The sequence below is a fragment of the Tursiops truncatus genome, chromosome 2 (genome assembly GCF_011762595.2).
Source record: "Tursiops truncatus isolate mTurTru1 chromosome 2, mTurTru1.mat.Y, whole genome shotgun sequence".
NCBI classification, from domain to species: domain Eukaryota; kingdom Metazoa; phylum Chordata; class Mammalia; order Artiodactyla; family Delphinidae; genus Tursiops; species Tursiops truncatus.
In genome coordinates, this window is record NC_047035.1 from 117,613,733 (window position 1) to 117,638,855 (window position 25,123).

General features: G+C 37.8%; 1 protein-coding gene across 4 annotated transcripts in view; it reads left to right on the plus strand.

Annotated features, from left to right (window-relative positions):
* Positions 1 to 25,123, plus strand: part of SCAPER (S-phase cyclin A associated protein in the ER) — a 493,982-nt gene that overhangs the window by 103,998 nt on the left and 364,861 nt on the right. For 3 of the 4 annotated variants that reach the window (XM_073801292.1, XM_019950258.2, XM_019950268.3), the window contains exons 6-7: positions 14,429 to 14,529; positions 18,753 to 18,869. In XM_073801292.1, the coding sequence (XP_073657393.1) occupies positions 14,429 to 14,529; positions 18,753 to 18,869 (218 nt within the window). The remainder of the gene's footprint in view (positions 1 to 14,428; positions 14,530 to 18,752; positions 18,870 to 25,123) is intronic. The other variant, XM_073801291.1, reaches the window with a different exon arrangement.

The following is a 25,123-nucleotide window of genomic DNA, read 5'->3' on the forward strand; positions in this document are numbered from 1 at the left end:
ATTGACATATTATGAAATAACTGGCCTGTATCCTTTATAAATATGAGGTCATGAAAGACTGAGGAAGAACTGTAGCAGAGCTAAGCGGACAGGACAGTTAAATGCAATGCCTGATCCTCGACTGGATCCTGGATTAGATTATTTTTTTTCTCTAACGTACGGTAGTGGGGCAGTTGGTAAAATGTGAGTGGTTTGAAGGACCCACACTTCCTGAATTCAAAACTTACTTCAAAGTTATAATAATCAAAGCAGTAAGTTACCAGAACAATGATAGACATATAGATCAATGCAATAACATTGAGAGCCTAGAAATAAATCCACACATCTGTGGCCACTGTTTTTTGACAGGGGTGCCAAGACTATTTCATGGGGAAAGAATAGTGTTTTCAACACATGGTGCTGGGACAACTAGACATCCACACGCAAATAATGAATTTGGATACCTACCTCACACCATGTGCAAAAAATTAACTGAAAATGGAGCGAAGACCTAAATGTAAGAGATAAAACTATGAAACTATTTGAAGAAAACATAGATGGAAATCTTTGTAACCTTGGACTGGGCAATAGTTTCTTAGATATGATACCCAAAGCACAAATAATTAAATTAAAAATATGTAAATTGAACTTCAACAAAAGTAAAAACTTACGTGTGTTATAGGACACTATTAAGCCAACACTATTAAGTCAAAAGACACCTCACAGAATGAGAGAAAATATTTTCAAACCATATGTCTGATAACAGTCTAATATACACAATATATGAAGAACTCCTACAGTCCAACAATAAAAGGGACAAATGACCCAGTTAAAAAATAGGCAAAGAATTTAAATAGGAGAGACCTTCAAGATGTCAGAAGAGTGAGACGTGGAGATCACCTTCCTCCCCACAAATACATCAGAAATACATCTACATGTGGAGCAACTCCTACAGAACACCTACTGAACGCTGGCAGAAGACCTCAGACTTCCCAAAAGGCAAGAAACTCCCCACATACCTGGGTAGGGCAAAAGAAAAAAAAAAACAGGCAAAAGAATAGGGATGGGACCTGCACCACTGGGAGGGAGCTGCGAAGGAGGAAAAGTTTCCACACACTAGGAAGCCCCTTGAGAGATGGGGGCTGGTGGGGGGGAAGCTTCGGAGCCATGGAGGAGAGCGCAGCAACAGCAGTGCAGAGGTCAAAGTGGAGAGTTTCGCGCACAGAAGATTGGTGCGGACCAGCACTCACCAGCCTGAGAGGCTTGTCTGCTCACCCTCCGGGACAGGTGGGGGCTGGGAGATGAGGCTCTGGCTTCTTCAGAGGTCAGAGGTCAGATACCAGGGAGAGGACTGGGGTTGGCTGCGTGAACACAGCCTGAAGGGGCCTAGTGCACCACAGCTAGCCAGAGGGAGTCTGGGAAGAAGTCTGGACCTGGCTAAGAGGCAAGAGACCATTGTTTCAGGGTGCGCAAGGAGAGGGGATTCAGAGCACTGCCTAAACGAGCTCCAGAGACAGGCAGGCGTGAGCTGCAGCTATTAGCAGGGACACCAGAGGTGGGCATGAAATGCTAAGGCTGCTGCTGCAGCCACCAAGAATCCTGTGTGCAAGCACAGGTCACTGTCCACACCTCCCCTTGGGAGAGCCTGTGCAGCCCGCCACTGCCAGGGTCTCATGATCCAGGGACAGCTTCCCCAGGAGAACACATGACGTGCCTCAGGCTGGTGCAACTTTACATTGGCCTCTGCTGCCGCAGGCTCGCCCCGCATTCCATAACCCTCCCTCCGCCCCGGCCTGGGTGAGCCAGAGCCCCCTAATCAGCTGCTACTTTAACCCCATCCTGTCTGAGCGAAGAACAGACGCCCTCAGGCAACCTGCATGCAGAGGCGGGGCCACATCCAAAGCTGAACCCCAGGAGCTGTGTGAACAAAGAAGAGAAAGGGAAATCTCTCCCAGCGGCCTCAGGAGTAGATTAAATCTCCACAACCTACTTGATGTGCCCTGCATCTGTGTAATGCCTGACTGGACAACGAATCATCCCAAAATTGAGGCGGTGGACTTTGGGAGCAGCAATATATATATATTTTTTCCTTTTTCTCTTTTTCTGAATGTGTATTTGTATGCTTCTTTGTGTGATTTTATCTGTATAGCTTTGCTCTTACCATTTGTCCTAGGGTTCTGTCTGTCCGTTTTTTTTTTTGTTTTTTTTTTTAAGTATAGTTTTTAGCACTTGTTATTATTGGTGGATTTGTTTTCCAGTTTGGTTGCTCTCTTCTACCTGTTTTTCTGTTTTCTTTTTTTTCTTCTTAATTTTTTAAATTTTTAATAATTATTTCTATTTTAATAACTATTTTATTCTATTTTATTTTTTTCTTTCTTTCTTTCTTTTGCTCTCCATGTTCTTCTGAGCTGTGTGGCTGACAGGGTCTTGTGCTCCAGCCGAGTGTCAGGCCTGTGCCTCTGGGAGGTACAGGTGGGAGGTGAGAGAGCCAAGTTCAGGATATTGGTCCACCAGAGACCTCCTGGCTCCATGTAATATCAAATGGTGAAAGATCTCCCAGAGATCTCCATCTCAACGCTAAGACCCAGCTCCACTCAACGACCAGCAAGCTACAGTGCTGGACACCCTATGCCAAACGAGTAGCAGGACAGGAACACAACACCACGCATTATCAGAGAGGCCGCCTAAAATCATAATAAAGTCATAGACACCCCCAACACACCACCGGACGTGGTCTTCCTCAACATAAAGACAAGATCCAGCCTCATCCACCAGAACACAGGCACTAGTCCCCTCCACCAGGAAGCCTACACAACCCATTGAACCAACCTTACCCACTGGGGGTAGACACCAAAAACAACTGGAACTACAAACCTGCAGCCAGAAAAAGGGGACCCCAAACACAGTAAGTTAAGCAAGATGACAAGACAGAGAAACACACAGCAGATGAAGGAGCAAGGTAAAAACCCATCAGACCAAAGAAATGAAGAGGAAATAGGCAGTCTACTTGAAAAAGAATTCAGAGTAATGATAGTAAATATGATCCAAAATCTTGGAAATAGAATGGAGAAAATATGAGAAATGTTTAATAAGGACCTAGAAGAACTAAAGAGCAAACAAACAGTGATGAAGAACACAATAAATGAAATTAAAAATTCTCTAGAAGGAATCAATAGCAGAATAGCTGAGGCAGAAGAACAGAGAAGTGACCTGGAAGATAAAATAGTGGAAATAACTACCGCAGAGCTGAATAAAGAAAAAAGAATGAAAAGAATTGAGGGCAGTCTCAGAGACCTCTGGGACAAAATTAAACGCACCAACATTCGAATTATAGGGGTCCCAGAGGAAGAAAAGAAGAAGAAAGGGACTGAGAAAATATTTGAGGAGATTATAGTTAAAAACTTCCGTAACATGGGAAAGGAAATAGTTAATCAAGTCCAGGAAGTGCAGAGAGTCCCATACAGGATAAATCCAAGGAGAACAGGCCAGGACACATATTAATCACGCTATCAAAAATTAGAAACATGGAAAAATATTAAAAGCAGCAAGGGAAAAACAACAAATAACATACAAGGGAATCCCCATAAGGTTAACAGTTGATCTTTCGGCAGAAACTCTGCAAGCCAGAAGGGAGTGGCAGGACATATTTAAAGTGATGAAAGGAAAAAACCTACAAACAAGGTTACTCTAAGCAGCCAGGATCTCATTCAGATTTGATGGAGAAACTAAAACCTTTAAAGACAGCAAAAGTTAGGGGAATTCAGCACCACCTAACCAGCTTTACAGCAAATGCTAAAGGATCTTCTCTAGGCAGGAAACACAAGAGAAGGAAAAAACCTAGAATAACAAACCCAAAACAATTAAGAAAATGGTAATAGAAACATACATATTGATAATTACCTTAAATGTAAATGGATTATGTGCTTCAACCAAAAGACATAGACTAGCTGAATGGATACAAAAACAAGACCTATGTGTATGCTGTCTATAAGAGACCCACTTCAGACCTAGGGACACACAAACTGAAGGTGAGGGGATGGAAAAAGTTATTCCATGCAAATGGAAATCAAAAGAAAGCTGGAGCAGCAATTCTCATATCAGGCAAAATAGACTTTAAGACTATTACCAGAGATGACGACGGACACTGCATAATGATCAAGGGATCGATCCAAGAGGAAGATATAACAATTGTAAATATTTATACACGCAACGAAGGAGCACCTCAATACATAAGGCAAGTGCTAACAGCCATAAAAGAAGAAATTGACAGTAACACAATCATAGTAGGGGACTTTAACACCCCACTTTCACCGATGGATAGATCATCCAAAATGAACATAAATAAGGAAACACAAGCTTTAAATGATACATTAAACAAGATGGACTTAATTGATATTTATAGGACATTCCATCCAAAAACAACAGAATACACTTTCTTGTCACGTGCTCATGGAACATTCTCCAGGATAGATCATATCCTGGGTCACAAATCAAGCTTTGGTAAATTTAAGAAATTAGAAATCGTTATCAAGTACCTTTTCTGACCACAAAACTATGAGACTAGAAATCAATTACTGGAAAAATTCTGTAAAAAAATACAAACACATGGAGGCTAAACAATAGTTAATAACCAAGAGATCACTGAAGAAATCAAAGAGGAAATCAAAAAATACCTAGAGACAAATGACAATGAAAACATGACAACCCAAAACCTATGGGATGCAGCAAAAGCAGTTGTAAGAGGGAAGTTTATAGCACATCAATGCTACCTCAAGAAACATCTCAAATAAACAATCTAACCTTACACCTAAAGCACTTAGAGAAAGAAGAACAAAAAAACCCCAAAGTTAGCAGAAGGAAAGAATCATAAAGATCAGATCAGAAATAAATGCAAAAGACATGAAGGAAACAGTAGCAAAGATCAGGAAAACTAAAAGCTGGTTCTTTGAGAAGATAAACAAAATTGATAAACCATTAGCCAGTCTCATCAACAAAAAGAGGAGAAGATTCAAATCAATAGAATTAGAAATGAAAAAGGAGAAGTAACAAGTGACACTGCAGAAATACAAAGGATCGTGAGAGATTACTACAAGCAACTATGTGCCAATAAAATGGACAACCTGGAAGAAATGAACCAATTGTTAGAAAAGCACAACCTTCCAAGACTGAACCAGGAAGAAATAGAAAATGTAAACAGACCAATCACAAGCACTGAAATTGAGACTGTGATTAAATATCTTCCAACAAACAAAAGCGCAGGACCACATGGCTTCGCAGGTGAATTCTATCAAACATTTAGAGAAGAGCTAACACCTCTCCTTCTCAAACTGTTCCAGAATTTACCAGAAGGGGGAACACTCCCAAACTCATTCTATGAGACCACCATTGCCCTGATACCAAAACCAGATAAAGATGTTACAAAGAAAGAAAACTACAGGCCAATATCACTGATGAACATAGATGCAAAAATCCTAAACAAAATACTAGCCAACAGGGCTTCCCTGGTGGCGCAGTGGTTGAGAGTCCGCCTGCCGGTGCAGGGGACATGGGTTCATGCCCTGTTGCGGGAAGATCCCACATGCCATGGAGTGGCTGGGCCCGTGAGCCATGGCCGCTGAGCCTGCGTGTCCGGAGCCTGTGCTCCACAACGGGAGAGGCCACAACAGTGAGAGGCCCGCGTACCACAAAAAGAAAAAAAAAGAAAATACTAGCAAACAGAATCCAACAGCACATTAAAAGGATCATACACCATGATGAAGTGGGGTGTATACCGGAAATGCAAAGATTCTTCAATATACGCAAATCAATCAATGTGATACACCATATTAACAAACTGAAGAATAAAAACTATATGATAAACTCAAGTCATGTAGAAAAAGCTTTCGACAAAATTCAACACCCGTTTATGAGAAAAATCCTCCAGAAAGTGGGTATAGAGGGAACTTACCTCAACATAATAAAGGCCATATATGACCGACCCACAGCCAACATCGTTCTCAATGGTGAAAAACTGAAACGATTTCCAGTAAGATCAGGAACAAGACAGGTTGTCCACTCTCACCAAGATTATTCACCATAGTTTTGGAAGTTTTAGCCACAGCAATCAGAGAAGAAAAAGAAATAAAAGGAATCCAAATAGGAAAAGAAGAATGTCAATGTTTGAAGATTACATGATACTATGCATAGAGTATCCTGAAGACTCTACCAGAAAACTATTAGAACTAATCAATGAATTTGGTAAAGTAGCAGGATACAAAATTAATAGCCAGAAATCTCTTGCATTCCTATACACTAATGATGACAAATCTGAAAGAGAAATTAAGGAAATACTCTCATTTACCATTGCAACAAAAAGAATACAATACCTAGGAATAAACCTACCTAAAGAGACAAAAGACCTTTATTGCAGAAAACTATAAGACACTGATGAAAGAAGTTAAAGCCGGTACCAACGGATGGAGAGGTATAGCATGTTCTTGGACTGGAAGAATCAACATTGTGAAAATGACTATGCTACCCAAAGCAATCTACAGATTTAATGCACTCCCTATCAAACTACCAATGGCAGTTTTAACAGAAATAGAACAAAACTCACAATTTGTATGGAAACACAAAAGACCCTGAATAGACAAAGCAATCTTGAGAAAGAAAAACGGAGCTGGAGGAATCAGGCGCCCGGACTTGAGACTATACTACAAAGCTGTAGTAATCAAGATAGTATGGTACTGGCATAGAAACAGAAATATAGATCAGTAGAACAGGCTAGAAAGCCCAGAGGTAAACCCACTCACATATGGTCACTTTATTTTCGATAAAGGAGGCAAGAATATACAATGGAAAAAAGACAGCCTCCTCAATAAGTGGTGCTGGGAAAACTGAACAGCTACGTGTAAAAGAATGAAATTAGAACACTCCCTAACACCATACACAAAAATAAACTCAAAATGGATTAATGACCTAAATATAAGGGCAGACAGTGTAAAACTCTCAGAGGAAAACATAGGCAGAACACTCTATGACATAAATCACAGCAAGATCCTTGTTGACCCACCTCCTAGAGAAATGGAAATAAAAACAAAAATAAACAAGTGAGACCTAATGAAACTTAAAAGCTTTAGCACAGCAAAGGAAAACATAAACAGGATGAAAAGGCAGTCCTCAGAATTGGAGAAAATATTTGCAAATGAAGCAACTCTCAAAGGATTAATCTCCAAATTTTACAAGCAGCTCATGCAGCTCAATATCAAAAAAAAAAACAACCCAATCCAAAAATGGCTAGAAGACCTAAGTAGACATTTCTCCAAAGAAGATATACAGATTGTCAACAAACAGATGAAAGGATTCTCAACATCACTAATCATTAGAGAAATGCAAATCAAAACTACAATGAGATATCACCTCACACCAGTCAGAATGGCCATCATCAAAAGATCTAGAATCAATAAATGCTGGAGAGGGTGTGGAGAAAAGGGAACCCTCTTGCACTGGTGGTGGGAATGTAAATTGATACAGCTACTATGGAGAACAGTATGGAGGTTCCTTAAAAAACTAAAAATAGAACTACCATACGACCCAGCCTTCCCACTACTGGGCATATACCCTGAGAAAACCATAATTCAAAAATAGTCATGTACCACAGTGTTCACTGCAGCTCTATTTACAACAGCCAGGACATGGAAGCAACCTAAGTGTCCATCGACAGATGAATGGATAAAGAAGATGTGGCACATACATACAATGGAATATTACTCAGCCATAAAAAGAAACCAAATTGAGTTATTTGTAGTGAGGTGGATGGACCTAGAGTCTGTCATACAGAGTGAAGTAAGTTAGAAAGAGAAAAACAAATACCATATGCTAACACATATATATGGAATCTAAAAAAAATTGGTTATGAAGAACCTAGGGGCAGGACAGGAGTAAAGGCGCAGATGTAGAGAATGGACTTGAGGACATGGGGAAGGGGAAGTGTAAGCTGGGACGAAGTCAGAGAGTGGCATGGACATGTATACACTACCAAATGTAAAATAGATAGCTAGTGGGAAGCAGCCGCACAGCACAGGGAAATTAGCTCAGTACTTTGTGGCTACCTAGAGGGGTGGGATAGGGAGGGTGGGAGGGAGGCGCAAGAGGGAAGGCACATGGGGATATATGCATATGTATAGCTGATTCACTCTGTTATAAAGCAGAAGCTAACACACCATTGTAATGCAATTATATCCCCATAAATATGTAAAAAAAAAAGAATTTGAATCAACATTTCTCCAAAGAAGATATACAAATGTCCAATAAGCACATGAATATATGCTCAACGTTTTTAGTCGTCAGGGAATTTCAAATAACAACAGTAATACCACTTTATCCTCTTTTTGTTGACTAGTATCAAGAAGTCAGAAAATAGCAAATCTCGGCAAGGATATGAAGAATATAGAACCCTCTCATATTGCTGATAACAATGTAAAATGGTACAGCTGTTGTGGAAAAAAGTTTGGTCGTTAATATTAAATGTTAAACTTCGAGTTACCATATGTAACTATGTACCATATGTAAATCCACTTCCAGTTATACACCCAAGAGAATTTGAAGCATGTGTTCACATAAAAATTTGTACATGAATGTACGTAGCAGCATTATTCATAATAAGCAAAAAGTGGAAACAACCTGAATATCCATGAGCTGACAAGTGAATAAGCAAGTGTGTTTATTCATGCAATTATTTAGTTATAAAAAGGAATGAAGTACGGATACATGCTACCCGGTGGAAAAACGTTGAAAACATTATACTAAGTAAAAGAAGCCAGCCTCAAAAGACCACATATTGTATGATGCTGTTTATATGAAATGTCCAGAACAGGCCAATCCATGGAGACAGAAAGTTGATTAGTGGTTTCCAAGCCTGGAGAGAGGGGAGCAAAGGGAGTGACTGCTTATGGTTTCTTTTGGGCGTGATGAAAATGTTCTGGAATTAGATAGTTGCACAACTCTTTGCATGTATGTTGCACAACTCTGAATTGTATAATTCAAAATGGTGAGTTTTATGGTGTATGAATTATATCTCAATTTTTAAAATTGAGGAAAAAGTGCCAGTATTATGCAAATTCTTCTAGAACCTAGAAAAATAGAGAATTCTTTCCAGCATAACTTTGATAACGAAAGCACTTACGAGAAAGGAGAATACAGGCCACTCTGGAGTACAGAGTGCACAAGTCCTAAACCATGTAACGATGTATCAAATCTGGTTATTTGAAAATTAGACACTACATCACAATCAAGTCAGTTTCCTTCCAGTCCTGCAGTGTTCCTTTAACATTTGAATATGAAATTAATGTTATTTACCAAATTAGATGAGTGAAGGTGAAAAATCATATTGTCTCAGTAGATTTAGGAAAAATATTTGATGAAGTTCAACACCCATTCATGATAAGACTAGCAAACTGGGAATAAAAGGGAACATCCTTACTGATATAAGGAATCTTCCAAAAATTCTAGAGTAAACATCGTACTTAATGGTGAAATGTTGAGAGCTTTCCTTCTGCAGTTGTGAATGAGACAAGAAAGGCTGCTAACCTTATTTCTGTTCAACCTTGTACTTAAGATTTTAGCCAGCAGAGGAATACAAGAATAAGACATAAAAGGTATAAGGCTTAGGGAGAAAAATAGATATGTCATTATTCACAGATTATATATATATATATGTATGTATGTATATATGTATATTTATGAAGTCCAGAAGAATCTAAAGATTAGCTATTAGAAGTACTGAGTGAGTTAAAGTTGCTGGATACCAGTTCAAAATAAATCAACAGTAACTGAAAAAGAAAAACTTTAAAACAACTTCCATTTATTCTTAGGGTTAAATGTAACAGAAGATGTGTAAGACCTATACACAGATAAGTGTAATACGTTACTGAGACACATTGAGTAAGATAAATATATGGAGCTATAGATCTGTTCATAGACTAGAAAACAATGTTATAAAAATGTTGGTTTTCTTCCAGGTCATCTATAGAATCAATGCAAATGCAGTGAAAATTCTGATTTTTTTCCCCTGAGAAATTGACACGCTGATTCTAAAATCTATATGGAAATGCAAAAGCCTGGAATTAGCCTAGACAACTTTGAAGTCAAAGATACAGTTGGAGAATTTACTGAGTTTTGAGATTTACTTTAGAGCTGTAGCAACGTATGATAGTTTGGTACTGGTATAAGAATAGATAAACAGACCAGTGTAACAGAGGAGAGATTCTAGAAATAGACCCATTCTCTGAAAGATAATTTTGGAGAATATCTTCCTGACCTTGTGGTAGGAAAAGATTGCTACATCAGTCTTTAGGTGAAAGGCTCATAAATGAGACTACCTTAAATTAGGAATTTCTGTTCATCAAAAATTCCATTCCATTAGGAGGGTGAAAAGGCAAGTATATATGTGCTGCACATATAATCAACAAAAGACACATATCCAAAAAATGTGAAGAACTTCTACACATCAAAAAGAGAAAGACAGTTGACACTCTAGAAAAATGGGAAGTGTCTTGAATAGGCACTTCACAAAAAGAGGATGGCCAGGAAGCATATGAAAAAGTGCTGAGAATCATTAGTAATCAGAGAAATACATACTAAAACCAAAATGAAACCATTACACCCCCATCAACCAGAATGGCTCAGGTTAAAAACAAAGAAGACCCCAAATGGACAATACCAAGTGTAGGTGAGGGTGTGCAGCAAGTAGAGTTCACATAGACTGCTGGCGGGAGTGGCAACCACTTTGGAAAACAGTTTGGTATTATATACTAAAGTGGAGCATTGGGACTTCCCTGGTGGTCCAGTGGTAACGGATCCGCCTTACAATGCAGGGGACGTGGGTTTAGTCCCTGGTCAGGGAACTAAGATCCCACATGCCGCGGGGCAGCTAACCTATGTGTCACAACTGCTTTGCTCACGCGCCTCAACTAGAAAGCCTGCGTGCCACCAACTACAGAGCCCATGCACTCTGAAACCCGCGCGCCACAACTACAGAGGCTACGCTCCCTGGAGCCTGTGTGCCACAACCAGAGAAGAGGAAACCCACACGCCACAGCTAGAGAGAAGCCCGTGTGCTGCAATGAAAGATCCCGCATGCCTCAATGAAGATCCCGCGTGCTGCAACTAAGACACGAAGCAGCCAAAAATAAATAAAATAAACTTAAAACAATAAATAAAGTGGAACACATGCTTAATCTGTGACTCCGCAATTACACTCTTGGTCATACACTCAACAGAAATATATACACATATGCATAGGACATGTACATGAATAACAGCATATAATTTGTAATATCCCAAATTTGGAAATCACTTAAATCTTCAACATTAGATTGGGTAAATATTGGATAAATAAATATTAAAATGAATACCAACCAATAAACTGGATAAATAAATTTGAGGTTGGCTAAAAAGTGCCTTCGGTTTTGTTTTTTTTTAAAGATTTTTTTTGCATGAGGACCATTTTTAAAGTCTGTATTGAATTTATTACAATATTGCTTCTGTTTTTATGTTCTGGTTTTCTGGTTACAAGGCATGTGGGATCTTAGCTCCCTGACCAGGGAGTGAACCTGCACCCCCTGCATTAGAAGGTGATGTCTTAACCACTGGACCACCAGGGAAGTCCCATCTTCGGTTTTTAAGTAAAAATAAAAGACAAATTTTTCATTTTCACCAAGCACTTTATTGAAAAATGTATTCACCCTTTTGTTCCACTACCTTCTGCCATTTTTCAGACAACTTCATAATTCCATCTTCCCCAAACTGTTTTTATCTTTTTGAACAAAGAGCTTTTCCAGGTGCCTTTTACAGTCTTCTAGGGAATTGAAATTTTTTCCATTAAGAGAATTTTGTAAAGACGAAATAAATGGAAATCTGAAGATGCAGTGTCTGGTGAATACAGTGGATGAATCAGAGCTTCCCAGACAAGCTGTAACAGTTTTTGCCTGGTCATCAAAGAAACATGCGGTCTTGCATTATCCTGATGGAAGATTATGTGTTTTCTGTTGACTGATTGCGGCTGCTTTTCGTCGAGTGCTGCTTTCAGTTGGTCTAATTGGGAGCAGTACTTGTTGGAATTAATTGTTTGGTTTTCCGGAAGGAGGATAATAGAGGACTCCCTTCTAATTCCACCGTATACACAACATCACCGTCTATGGTTGAAGACCAGCCTTTGGTGTGGTTGGTGGTGGTTCATTTCACTTGTCCCACGATCTCTTCCGTTCCACATTATTGTACAGTATCCACTTTTCATCTGTTTTAAAAACGGAATGTTTTCATTACATTTAAGTAGAGAATCGCATGTGGAAATATGGTCAAGAGGGTTTTTTTTGCTTAAGTTATGTGGAACCCAAACATCAAAGCGATTAACATAACCAAGCTGCTGCAAATGAGTTTTGGCACTCGATTTGGATATTTTGAGTATGTTGGCTATCTCCCACGTGGTATAACTGATTGTTCTCAACGAATGTCTCGATTTGATTGCTATCAACTTCAACTGGTCTACCTGACCATGGGGCATCATCCAGTGAGAAATCTCCAGCACGAAACTTCGCAAACCACTTTTGACATGCTTCATCAGCCACTTTTGACACTTTTCGTCAGCCAACTTCTCCATACACAGCAGAGATCTTTTTTTGTGTTTCATCTGTGTTTTTACCTTTCTTAAAATAATAAAGCATAAAATACCGAAAATGTTGCTTTTTTCTTCCATCTTCAGTATTGAAATGGCTACACAAAAATTCACCAGTTTTGATGTGTTTTTTTAAATGCACACTGATATGACAGCTGTCACATACAGCCTAACAAAATTGTTTTGAATGAAGTTAAAGACAACTAAGTGCTACTAGAGCCATCTTATGGAAAAAACCAAACGAACCTTTTGGCTAACCCAATATTAATACATTAGAATACTGTTTAGTAGTGACCTTGGACAGTGTCAGTAAATGAATCGCAAGTACACTCTGCAACATGAATGAATGTGGTAAACGTACAAAAGAAGCCACAGAGTAATACATACTCTGTGTTCATTTATGTGAATTTCAAAATCAGGCAAAATTAACCTATTAGAAGTCAAAGCAGTGGTTACTTTGGAACAGGGGTGGAATAGTGATTTGGAGAGGGACATCAGGGAACTTTTAGAGACTGATATTAATAAATTTTTGGTCCTGGGTGGTGGTTGCATGGTTCCTTGCTTTGAGATAATTTATCTGTACATTTATGTTTGTTTTTTAAAAAATTTTATTGGAGTATAGTTGCTTTACAATGTTGTGTTAGTTTCTTGCTGTACAGCAAAATGAATCAGTCATACACACATATATCCATGCTTTTTTAGATTTCCTTCCCATTTAGGTCACCACAGAGCATTGAGTAGAGTTCCCTGTGCTATACAGTAGTTTCTCATTATTTATCTATTTTATACATAGTAGTGTATATATGTCAGTCCCAATCTCCCAGTTCATTCCACCCCTCCTTCCCCCCTTGGTATCCGTAGGTTTGTTCTTTACATCTGTGACTCTATTTCTGCTTTGCAAATAAGTTCATCTCTACCATTTTTCTAGATTCCACATATATGCATTAATATACAATACTTTTCTCTTTCTGACTTACTTCACTCTGTATGACAATCTCTAGGTCCATCCACGTCTCTGCAAATGGCATTATTTTGTTCATCTTTATGGCTGAGTAATATTCCATTGTATATATATACCACATCTTCTTTATTCATTCCTCTGTTGATGGCCATTTAGGTTGCTTCCATGTCCTGGCTGTTGTAAATAGTGCTGCAGTGAACATCAGGGTGCATGTATCCTATCGAATTATGTTTTCTTCTGGATACATGCCTAGGAGTGGGATTACTGGGTCATATGGTAGCTCTATTTTTAGTTTTTTAAGGAACCTCCATACTGTTCTCCATAGTGGTTGTATCAATTTACATTCCCACCAACAGTGCAGGAGGCTTCCCTTTTCTCCACAACCTCTCCAGCATTTATTGTTTGTAGAATTTGTAATGATGGCCATTCTGACTGGTGTGAGGTGGTGCCTCATTGTAGTTTTGATTTGCATTTCTCCAATAGTGATGTTGAGCATCTTTTCATGTGTACATTTATGTTTTGTGCACTTTTCTGTTTATTAAATTTAACAATAAAAAAAGGTTAAAAGAATGGTCAGTTGAGAAAGTCTTGAGAAGGAATATCAGTACCATTTCTTGGTCTTTAGACTGTCAGCTTTACCTAATTTCTTACCAAAGAGTGAGAATGAAAATAAAACAACCCCCCCTCAAAAAAATATCTGTAGGTTTTGCTGCTTCCTCAATGAGTATATATAGTGTAAAAAATATTAATTCCTAAGTCCTTTTACTCTAAAATTTTTTCTTGAAACTCTTTAGTTTCAGAATGGAATCTAATGTTTGTTGTTTGTTTTGAATTAGGAGGTGCTAATGATGCTGGATAATTATGTAAGAGATTTCAAAGCGTTGATTGACTGGATTCAACTTCAGGAAAAGCTAGAGAAGACAGATGCTCAAAGCAGGTAATGAATTCTGGTCTTTATATTTATAGCAGACAGCAGATTGGAAAACAATTATTAAAATTGACAGTGAACTTGATCTCAGCTTAATTTGAAACTTGTAAAAATCTTAAAGTTGGGAGCTGCATTTCTCAAGTTAAGTAACAAGTATTTATCGGGTACCTACTAGTACAATGCACTTTTATCTGGTACAGAAATTTAATTGCCTAATATGATACATTTACTCCTTTCATGAATTTTCAGTCTAAAGGTCGAATAAAATAGAACTTACTACAATGAAAAACTATTATAGATGTTCAGTGAAAGACAGGGTCATATTTCTTTTGGGGGATAGATCAGGAAAGATTTCATGGAAAATACAGAAGTGTTTAAAGAAAGTGATGGATTTTAACAAAGTGGTTGGCCTTTCAGATGAAGGAAATAAGGATAGCTATAGAAGTGCAGAGTGTGTGAAGTGACAGCATGTAGGGAAAGGTACGGTATTTCTTAATGTAGTAGGCACTGAGGAAAATTGATGAGATGAGGGGAATAATGAGAGATTAGAGATATTTTAGAAAACTTCATTTGGAATCAGCACACAACATCTGAGTGCTATGTGTCAGACTCTGGGACTATTGTGGTGAAGAAAACAGACAGTCCCCGCCCTCATGAAGTGCACAGTGCATTGACAGTAAACACTTACTAGTGTACAAAGTGTCATCCAAAAGAAATGTAGTATACTTTGGGAGTATAAGAAAATGCACCATCATGCAGTTTGTTAAGTCCAGGAGGGCTTCCCCACGGAGGAGGAGGTTACATTTAAGTGGGGAAGAAATATCAAGAAGCAGTTAGCTTGACAAGGAGAGAAGAAAAGTGTAATTCCAGGTAGAGGTGATGGTATATGATATCCTGGAGGTGGAAGAGAGCACAGTGTAGTCAAGAGTTTAAAGTTTAGCAGGGCTGGAGTGAAGAGAGCAGGGGAAAAGTGGCATGAGAGGAGCCTAGAGAGGTAGGGTGAGACCAGATTATGTAGGACTCTGTAGACATGATAAAAACCTTAAACTTTATTTTGAGCCGTAAAGGTTCTTAAGTAAGGAAACCACATACCAGGCTTGTGTTTTTATAAGATCTTTCTGGCTGTAGTGTGGGAAGGTTGAGATTCATCAGTGTAGTTTATAGATGATGGCTACTCAGACTAGAGTAAAGGCACTAGGGAGAGTTGAGAGATATTCCAGAGATAGGTAATCCAACTGGATTTAGTATCATTTTGGCTATGTGCAAAGGCAAAAGAACAATTTACTATTTCGTTTAGACTTAAAAGTGAAACCTGAGCCCTTGTGAAATGGGTCAGTTCACATGGAGCTACAATGATGCCTTTTTACCCAGAGAAAACAGGCCTAGGCTGCCTCTTTCCCTTAGATTTAACCTTGGTTCAGTCTCAGTGAGTGGAACCGTCCTGTAGAGAACGTATCTTTTATCCCATCCTAGTGTATCAGCCCCAGGGGGAAATCAAGAGAGTGAAGGAATCCCAAGAGACAAATCCAGGAAGTCTTGATTCCCAGGAAACCAAATTCAAGGAAGCCATGATATGTTGATCCTTTTAATATTTTTTTCTCACAATGAAAATTTTTTACTCTGTCCCTGGGTGGATCAAGCCTAGTTGTCTTTGTAACAAGCAGTTTCGTCTTTACGCCTTGGTAATAGGTGATTAGATTGGGCAGGGGTGGGGGGTACATTCCTTCACTGGGTTGAACCAAGTTAAGAGATCATCACGCTGATTTGTGATTGGTGACTATATTGCCCTTGTAAAGATAATCAGAGGAAAGCAATTTCAAAGAAAATGGAATAGATGTACAGAGAGAGGCAGAAATGAGAGAAATCATGTGGTCTTTGAGAGTTTAAGTGTTGCTTTAAAGCCTGCCTCTTCCAGGTGGCTAATCATGAGCCACCTTGAGGATGTCCTTGACATTTTACAGTTTGTATCCTTACAATAAGTCTTTATTACTTTTTTCTTTTTTATTTAATTTGATGGAGTTCCTGTTCCTTATATCCAAAAAGGGTCTGTAATATAACCATTAGTGCATTAAAAAAGCTAACTAGATTTATTTTCTTGCTTGCAAACTCCAAGCTAACAGTGGCTATGTTGAAGATTGTATTGAGAAAGCTTGTGAGGCCACGTCCAACAGCTATTCATATCCTACAAAAATATACTTGAGGCAACTATTTATTTATTTATTTATTTATTTATTTATTTATGGCTGCATTGCATATTTATTTATGGCTGTGTTGGGTCTTTGTTGCTGTGTGCGGGCTTTCTCTAGTTGCGGCGAGCGTGGGCTACTCTTCGTTGCGGTGTGCGGGCTTCTCACTGCGGTGGCTTCTCTTGTTGCAGAGCACAGGCTCTAGCCACATGGGCTTCAGTAGTTGCGGCACGTGGGCTTCAGTAGTTGTGGCTTGCGGGCTCTGGAGCGCTGGCTCAGTAGTTGTGGTGCACAGGCTTCTTTGCTCCACAGCATGTGGGATCTTCCTGGACCAGGGCTCAAACACGTGTCCCCTACATTGGCAGGTGGATTCTTAACCACTGTGCCACCAGGGAAGCCCTGAGGCAACTCTTTTAACTTACGTACTTATCAGCATTTCTCCTTTTTGCCTCCTGAGGCAGCTCCCAGATATAGAAAACAACCTTAAATTTCCTGTAGATGGCATTATCCATCTTTCATTCCTCAAATCATGCATCAAAATTTATTTCACGCAGACTTGAAATGTAAATGTAAAAACTGATGTTGTACATGCTTAGAAAAGAAAGTATAAATATTTATATATTTTTATTGTGGGTAAGGACTTTGTGAGACAAAGGCAAAAAGCACAAAGGAAAATATTGATAGGCTTGATTTAACAGGAAGAAAATATACCTTTCTACATAAAAAAATAATTACAAGTGAAATAGTTATGTCATCTATGTGACAAGATTTGTAGCCATAATAGTAGTAATAATAGTAGTAGTAGTAAATGATTGCAAATCAATTAGAAAATGATGCAAGTATCAGTGGATAAAATGGACAGTAGATACCAATGTACAAATCCCAAAAGATGAAGTTTAAATGGCTGGTGAAAAAGTTCAGCCTCACTTGTAATGATAGTAAGTGTATTATAATTTAAAAAACAAAAGCAAATACCATTTTGCCAGTGAATTTTTTTTTTCAACTAAACATCTTTACTGACATCCTTGTAGGAAAAAGAACTCATCAAAGACTGAAACTCTAGCACAGGAGTCAGCAGACTTTTTCTGTAAAGTGCCAGATAGTAAACATTTTAGGCTTTGCAAACAATGTTGTCTCTTTCACAAGCCAACGAAAATTCTAAGACAAGATACCAACTACTTGGCAACGTTAAAGTAAAATGGGTACTTTTCATCTGGTGGAAGTGTAATTTGTTACAACCTTTCTGAAAGGCAATTTAGCAATAAGTTATCAAAAGCTTTAGACTTTATTTGGATAATCATCTATCTGAATTTTCTTGTTTTCTAACAATAAATTTTACTTTTTAATGGGAAAAAAATCACAATCACTAGATTAAATGGAAAGTAAGAGGCAAGGAGATTTGGGGAGTTATGGAGGTCTGATTGAGGGCATAGGATAAAGAAGATGTTGCTTCGGAAAAAACATTTTAGTAGAGATTGTGCATCCTATCAGCTGATTGGTTGTGGGGCCAGTGAAGAAGGAGGAATAGTTAGCTTTTATAGCAAAGAGCAGTGAAATGTCTATGATGTCACTCTCACAGGTGATTAAGAGGTAGAGGACGAAGACTTCATATTTTCCTGTGTATTCTACATTTTAACCCTCACCACTGTATTTCTGTCTTGATCTCGGTTCTACACACTTAGCTCTCCAAGGATATTAGACACAAGCAGCCAGAATTAGTACCATTGCCTTTTTAATGTGTTTTTAGCTGGGTGTATGGAAGCTTTTAAAATATAAGTAGTTTATATCCTGTCTTTGTAACCCCATAGCCCTTTTTTAGATAATTACGGTTATGCTGCTATGCTGTAGTGGGTGGAAAATCCTGGACCATGCATCATCTGGGATTACTTACTGGTAATGTGGTAACTTTCTGGAAAACAATGCACTAGGGAAAAATTGTGACCTGCTTATGTTTTCATGCACTAACAACCAAGAGAAAAGATTAGATTACCCCTCCCCCTGCCACCCCTTTTCTCTGTTAATCTGCTGTATGTCTTGAATTGGCAGACCAACTTCATTGGCATGGGAAGTAAAGAAGATGTCCCCAGGACGTCATGTGATTCCAAGTCCGTCAACAGATAGAATAAGTGTAACGTCAAATGCTCGAAGAAGCTTAAATTTTGGGTGAGATGAACTCAAAAAAGCCTACTGAGGCTTGCATTACAGTAAATAATTTTTTGTGGGTAATATAGTATTATAAAACTGGTATTTCACTATAAATATATCCATGTATATGTTTTTGTTTATGTTTGAAATTGTTTGAATAAAAAGTTAAAAAAATCCAGGAGAGTAAAGTTTAAGTTTCAGGAAATGTTGTATATTCAAACATAATTAGGATCCAAAAATTAAAACTCATAAACATATTTCATGCTAAATGATTTGTAACATCAACTGGCAATTTCTTTCACAACAAATGATCTAAATATATCATAAACTGTGTTACCCATATTATCATATGGATTACATCTTTATACATTATAATCTCATCAACACAGTTTTATAATTATTGTTTTATGCAGTTGACTTTTATATCACATACGAGAAGAAAAAGGTTACAAGAAAAAATAAGTTTGTATTGTCTTTTGAATTTACCTATGTAGTTACTTTTAGTGGTCCTCTTTATTTCTTCATGTGGATTCAAGTTACTGTCTAGTGTCCTATCATTTCAACCAGAAGAACTCCCTTTAATATATCTTATTGGGCAGGTCTGCTAGTGACATTTTTTCTCAGTTTTTGTTTATCTGAGAATATCTTATTCTTCAGGTTTTGAAGGATAGTTTTGCTGTGCATAGAATTCTTGGTTGAGAGTCTTTTTCTTTTAGCACTTTGACTATGTCCTCTCACTACCTTCTGGCTTCCGTGGCTTCTGGTGAGATATAAACTGTTATTCTTATTGGGAATCCTTTCATGAGATGCCTCAGTTTTCTCTTGCTGCTCTCAGAATTCTCTCTTTGTCTTTGGTTTTCAGTAGTTTGACTATGAGGTATTTAGGTGTGGATCTCTGAGTTTATCCTACTTCACGTTTGTTGAGCATTTTGGATTTGTAGATGAATGTTTTTCATCAAGTTTGGGAAGTTTTTGTCCATTATTTCTGCAGATATTCCTTCTGTCCCTTTCTGTCCTCTGGGAATCCCACTATACCTGTGCTGGTAATCATGATGGTGTTCCACAGGTCTTTGAGACTCTGTTCAAATGCCTGCATTCTTTTTCTTTGTGTTTCTTGGGTTAGATAGTCTCACTTTACCTGTCTTCAAATTTGCTGTTTTTTTATTTTGCAAGCTCAGTTATGCTGTTGAGCCCCTCTGGTGAATTTTTCATTTCCATTATTGTACTTTTCAACTCCAGAACATCTATGTAGTTCTTTTTTATATTTAATCTCTCTTTATTGATATTCTGTATTTGATGAAATGTTATCATACTTTATTTTTAGATGTGGTTGCCTTTTGTTCTTAGATATTATTTGAACATATTTATAATAGCTCATGTAAAATCTTTGTCTAGTAAGTCCAAAGTTCAGGCTTCCTTGAGGACCTCTTTCAGTTACTGTTCTTTTTGTGTGTCTGTGAGTAAGCCATACCTTCCTGTTTCTTTGCATATCTTTTTTTTTTGTTGTTGTTAAAAACTGGATATTTTAAATCATATAATGCAACAGCTCTGGGGATCAGATTGCTACCCTTTCCAGGATTTGTTGTTGTGGCTGTTTAGTGGTGGTGGTTTTATTGCTATTTGTTTGTTTAGTGACTTCCTTGAACTAGTTTTATGAAGTCTATGTTCTTTGTCATGCATAGTCACTAAAGTTTCTGCTCAGTTATCTTAGTTGTCAACTAATGATTTGACAGAGGTTTCCTTAAGTGCCTTGAATCAGTAAATCACCTTGAACCAGTAAATCTCCTAGCTCTTGTCTGGTCTTACATGTGATCACTATGTTTTCGGTGCTCTGGAGTTTACAATTCTGCCTTTACTGTCAGTTCCTGCTTCCTCAGAGCCAGGTCAGTCAGAGGTGAGAGATTAGGGAAGCCCTGAGGCAACTCTTTTAATTTAAGCACTTATCAGCATTTCTCCTTTTTGCCTCCTGAGGCAGCTTCTCCAACTTTTCCTTTTAAGTTAGGCCCTGTTTGCCCAAAATGCTATTCACAGCTCTGTCAGCTATGATATTGTTCATCACAGTCATCACTGTTGTTTTCCTTAAATTTCCCTGGCAAAATTTGTTTTTAAAGACGAAAATTTGTTTGGACTTTAGTTCTTTAGAGCGAGTCTTAACATTTGATGTGTAGTGTGAGGATTGGTGAGTAGTTTACTTGGTCAGTTATCTTTCTTCTGTTAAAACTTACCCTTTATTCATGGCTTCTTACTGCTCCCCTCACTGCCCACCCCACCCCACCCCACCCCACCGTGTCACAGTCATTTTTATCTCTTGTTACTGCTAAACCTTGCATATACTTATATTATTAGATTTTCAATGTGTTAAAAATATTTTTTAACATCTTTATTGGAGTATAATTGCTTTACAATGGTGTGTTAGCTTCTGCTGTATAACAAGGTGAATCAACTATATGTATACATATATCCCCATATCCCCTCCCTATTGCGTCTCCCTCCCATCCTCCCTATCCCACCCCTCTAAGTGGTCACAAAGCACCAAGCTGATCTCTCTGTGCTATGCAACTTCTTCCCACTAGCTATTTTACATTTGGTAGTGTATATATGTCAATGCTACGCTCTCACTTCGTCCCAACTTACTCTTCCCACTTCCCATGTACTCAAGTCCATTCTCTACATCTGCGTTTTTATTCCTATCCTGCCTCTAGGTTCATCAGACCTTTTTTTTTTAGATTCCATATTTATGCATTAGCATACGGTATTTGTTTTTCTCTTTCTTATTTCACTCTGTATGACAGAATCTAGGTCCATCCACCACTACAGATCAATTTCTTTTTCTTTTTATGGCTGAGTAATATTCCAGTGTATATATGTGCCACATATTCTTTTTCCATTTCATATGTCGATGGACACTTAGGTTGCTTCCATGTCCTGGCTATTGTAAATAGAGCTGCAGTGAACATTGTGGTACATGACTATTTTTGAATTATGGTTTTCTCAGCATATATGCCCAGTAGTGGAATTGCTGGGTCGTATGGTAGTTCTATTTTTAGTTTTTTAAGGAACCTCCATACTCTTCTCCATAGTGGCTGTATCAATTTACATCCCCACCAACAGTGCAGGAGGGTTCCCTTTTCTCCACACCCTCTCCAGCATTTATTGTTTGTAGATTTCTTGAAGATGGCCATTCTGACTGGTGTGAGGTGATACCTCATTGTAGTTTTGATTTGCATTTCTCGAATGATTAGTGATGTTGAGCATCCTTTCATCTGTTTGTTGACAATCTGTATATCTTCCTTGGAGAAATGTCTATTTAGGTCTTCTGACCATTTTTGGATTGGGTTATTTGTTTTTCTGATATTGAGCTGCATGAGCTGCTTGTATATTTTGGAGATGAATCCTCTGTCAGTTGCTTCATTTGCAAATATTTTCTCCCATTCTGAGGGTTGTCTTTTCGTCTTATTTATGGTTTCCTTTGCTGTGCAAAAGCTTTGAAGTTTCATTAGGTCCCATTTGTTTATTTTTGTTTTTATTACCATTTCTCTAGGAGGTGGGTCAAAAGGGATCTTGCTTTGATTTATGTCATAGAGTGTTCTGCCTATGTTTTCTTCTGAGAGTTTTATAGAGTCTGGCCTTATATTTAAGTCTTTAATCCATTTTGAGTTTATTTTTGTGTATGGTGTTAGGAAGTGTTCTAATTTCATTCTTTTACATGTACCCATCCAGTTTTCCCAGCACCACTTATTGAAGAGGCTGTCTTTTCTCCATTGTATATTTTTGCCTCCATTCTCAAAGATAAGGTGACCATATGTGCGTGGGTTTATCTTTGGGGTTTCTATCCTTTTCCATTGATCTGTGTTTCTATTTTTGTGCCAGTACCATACTGTCTTGATTACTGTAGCTTTGTAGTATAGTCTGAAGTCAGAGAGCCTGATTCCTCCAGCTCTGTTTTTCCTTCTCAAGATTGCTTTGTGTTATTTGGGGCCTTTTGTGCTTCCATACAAATTGTGAGATTTTTTGTTCTAGTTCTGTGAAAAATGCCATTGGTAGTTTGATAGGGATTGCACTGAATCTATAGATTGCTTTGGGTAGTATAGTCATTTTCACAATGTTGATTTTTCCAGTCCAAGAACATGCTATATCTCTCTGTTTGTATCATCTTTAATTTCTTTCATCAGTGTCTTATAGTTTTCTACATACTGGTGTTTTGTCTCCTTAGATAGGTTTATTCCTAGGTATTTTATTGTTTTCGTTGAAATGGTAAATGGGAGTGTTTCCTTAATTCCTCTTTCAGATTTTTCATCTTAGTGTATAGGAATGCAAAAGATTTGTGTGCATTAATTTTTATCCTGCTACTTTACCAAATTCATTGATTAGCTCTAGTAGTTTTCTGGTGCATCTTTAGGATTCTCTATGTACAGTATCATGTCATCTGCAAACAGTGACAGTTTTACTTTTTCTTTTCGGATTTGGATTCCTTCTATTTCTTTTTTGTCTCTGATTGCTGTGGCTAAAACTTCCAAAACTGTGTTGAACAATCTTGGTGAGAGTCAGCAACCTTGTTTTGTTCCTGGTCTTAGAGGAAATGGTTTCAGAGTTTCACCATTGAGAACCATGTTGCTGTGGGTTTGTCATATATGGTCTTTATTATGTTGAGATAGGTTCCCTCTGTGCCTACTTTCTGGAGCATATTTATCATAAGTTGGTGTTCAATTTTGTTGAAAGCTTTTTCTGCCTCTGTTGGGATGGTCATATGGTTTTTATCCTTCAATTTATTATTATGTTGTATCACATTGATTGATTTGCATATATTGAAGAATCCTTGCATTCCTGGGATAAACTCTACTTGATCATGGTATATGATCCTTTTAATGTGCCATTGGATTCTGTTTGCCAGTATTTTGTTGAGGATTTTTGCGTCTATGTTCATCAGTGATATTGGCCTGTAGTTTTCTTTTTTTGTGATATCTTTGTCTGGTTTGGGTATCAGGGTGATGGTGGCCTTGTAGAATGAGTTTGGGAGTGTTCCTCCCTCTGCTATATTTTGGAAGAGTTTGAGAAGGATAGGTGTTACTAGCTCTTTTCTAAATGAATTCTCTAGAATTCGCCTGTGAAGCCATCTGGTCTTGGGCTTTTGTTTATTGCAAGATTTTTAATCACAGTTTCAATTTCATTGTTTGTGATTGGTCTGTTTATATTTTCTATTTCTTCCTGGTTCAGTCTCGGAAGGTTGTGCTTTTCTAAGAATTTGTCCGTTTCTTTCAGGTTGTCTGTTTTAGTGGCATATAGTTGCTTGTAGTAATCCCTTATGATTTTTTGTATTTCTGAAGTGTCGGTTGTTACTTCTGTTTTTTCATTTCTAATTCTGTTGATTTGAGTCTTCTTCTGTATTTTCTTGATGAGTCTGGCTAATGGTTTATCAGTTTTGTTTATCTTCTCAAAGTACCAGCTTTTAGTTTTATTGATCTTTCTGTTGTTTCCTTTATTTCTTTTTCATTTATTTCTGATCTGATCCTTATGATTTCTTTCCTTCTGCTAACTTTGTGGGTTTTTTGTTCTTCTTTCTCTAATTGCTTTAGATGTAAGGTTATGTTGTTTATTTGAGATGTTTCTTGTTTCTTGAGGTAGGATTGTATTGCTATAAAGTTCCCTCTTAGAACTGCTTTTGCTGCCTCCCCTAGGTTTTGGGTCATTGTGTTTTCATTGTCATTTGTTTCTAGGTATTTTTTGATTTACTCTTTGATTTCTTCAGTGATCTCTTGGTTATTTAGTAGTGTACTGTTTAGCTTCCATGTGTTTGTAATTTTTACAGTTTTTTTTCCCTGTAATTGATTTCTAGTCACATAGCATTGTGGTCAGAAAAGATACTTGATACGGTTTCAACTTTCTTAAATTTACCAAGGCTTGATTTGTGACCCAAGATATGATTTATCCTAGAGAGTGTTCCTTGAGCACTTAAGAAGAAAGTGTTTTCTTTTGTTTTTGGATGGAATGTCCTATAAATATAAATTAAGTCCATCTTGTTTAATATGTCATTTAAAGCTTTTGTTTCCTTAAATATTTTCATTTTGGATGATCTGTGTATTGGTGGAAGAGGGATGTTATAGTCCCCTACTATCATTGTGTTATTGTCGATTTCCCCTTTAAGGCTGTTAGCATTTGCCTTATGTATTGAGGTGCTCCTGTGTTGGGTGCACAAATATTTACAATTGTTATATCTTCTTCGATTTATCCCTTAATCATTATGTAGTGGCCTTTTTTGTCTCTTGTAATAGTCT